General features: G+C 51.1%; 1 protein-coding gene across 1 annotated transcript; it reads right to left on the minus strand.

The window, feature by feature from the left end:
* Positions 1 to 33: 33 nt before the first annotated feature.
* Positions 34 to 792, minus strand: LOC105272857 (uncharacterized; the record flags this gene model as incomplete). The annotated part of the gene is made up of 1 exon (XM_011315089.1): positions 34 to 792. A coding segment is annotated over exon 1 (759 nt), but the record flags the coding sequence as incomplete, so codon positions are not given.
* Between the last annotated feature and the right edge of the window lie 826 nt (positions 793 to 1,618).

The raw sequence follows: 1,618 nt of genomic DNA on the forward strand, positions 1-1,618 counted from the left end.
AAATTTCTTCCAGCCCTCGTTTTTGGCTATTACGAGTGCCTTATTGTATTTCCTCTGAAGACCTCTGCGATCTTCGAGGGCCTTCTGCCTGCTGTTTTCCGTGTACGCGGTCTTCACCTTGTTCCACGCTTTCCTTAGCTGGCATCTTAAAATGGACAGTTGGTTATTCCACCAGCCCACCATTTTTGTATTCGGCGGTCTTTTAATGTTGCAGTTGTTTTCATAGGAGTCCTTGATCACTTCTCCGAGACGTTCGGCTGCATGTTCCAGGTCTCTCTTGGTTCTGAATCTTGAGGGTACATCTTGGATCCTCACGAAGAGTTCCTCTCTGTAACTTCCCCAGTTTGTGTCCTTTGGGTTTCTCCTAGGGATCTGTTCCGATTCGCACGTTAATGACAGGCGTATTTGGCTGTGGTCTGAGCCCGAAGGTTTTTTCGACACCCTCCAGTCTTTAACCCAACGTGCCCTGCCTGCCGTGCAGATGGTTATGTCCAACACTTCATGTCTTCTGCAGTCCATGAAGGTTGGTTCTTTTCCTCTGTTCAGGATTTGGCGGTCTTTTTCCATAATGAAGTCATTTAGGGCTTCTCCTCTAGCATTGGTATTTGAGCTTCCCCACCCCAGATGGTGTGAGTTCGCATCGCACCCAAGCAGAAGTTCCAGCCTTTCGTCCTTCACTTTTTTGACGAGTTCTTCGACCTCCCTTGTTGGGGGAGGTTCCATGGAATCATATGGCAGGTATGGTGATCCCGCTATGAAGTCCAGGACCTCGTTCTTCTCGGTGAGGACCATGAGCTTCACAGCCGTGAGGTCCTCTCCGCTTTGTTGGTGTAAGAAGGTCGCTTGTGCGCCTTTTACTAACACACAGGTCCTAATCTTCTTTCCTTGGGTGTTCGAGTGAAAAATTTTTCCACATCCCCCCAGGCCCTTTACCCCCCGTTAACGAACCATGGTTCTTGAATTAGGGCTATGGCTGTCTGCACCCCAGCTAGCGTCTTGCAGAGAACTGCTGAGGCGCTTTTACTGTGATGTAGATTAATCTGAACTATCTCTACCGACTTATGAGCCATTTCTAGGTTCACCCGTCAATAGGCTTGTCCTTTTCCTTATGTCGGTTCTTCTCGAGCAACTTGATAGTTGCTCTTTGAGTCCCGCAGTGAGGTTTAAAATTGCAAGCCTCTAGGGCCCGCAGGGTTTGATCCCCGATCAGGGCAGCAAAGTGGGCGCCTGTGGCTCCCCTTGTTTCGCTGCCTGTAATCAGGACCCAAACACCTTTAAGGTCGGGGTTCTGCCGTCCCATGAGCTCGATTGCCTCCTGGGCGGTGACATCCTCGTCCCCAAGGTGAACTACCACACGGTGTCGCTTGGGTAGCTGCTCCGGTGGCATCACCGCGAGGACAAGGTCCCCGATTTTGTTTTCGGGGAACAGTCCTTTCAGCCAGTTCCTCGTTTCTTCGTCGGTGCAGCCGACAATGGCTGCCCCGTCCCTTTTCCACACCCCCTCAAAAGTCGGTGCCTTAGTCCCTTCTGGCAAGGAGCGGATCTGGGACCTAAGCAGTCCCTTCAGGCCCTTGATTTCTTCGGGTGTGATTTTTCGATCTGGGTAGTTCTCTGGGAC

The sequence above is a fragment of the Fopius arisanus genome, unplaced genomic scaffold (assembly GCF_000806365.1).
Source record: "Fopius arisanus strain USDA-PBARC FA_bdor unplaced genomic scaffold, ASM80636v1 scaffold00346, whole genome shotgun sequence".
In the NCBI taxonomy this organism is placed as follows: Eukaryota; Metazoa; Arthropoda; class Insecta; order Hymenoptera; family Braconidae; genus Fopius; species Fopius arisanus.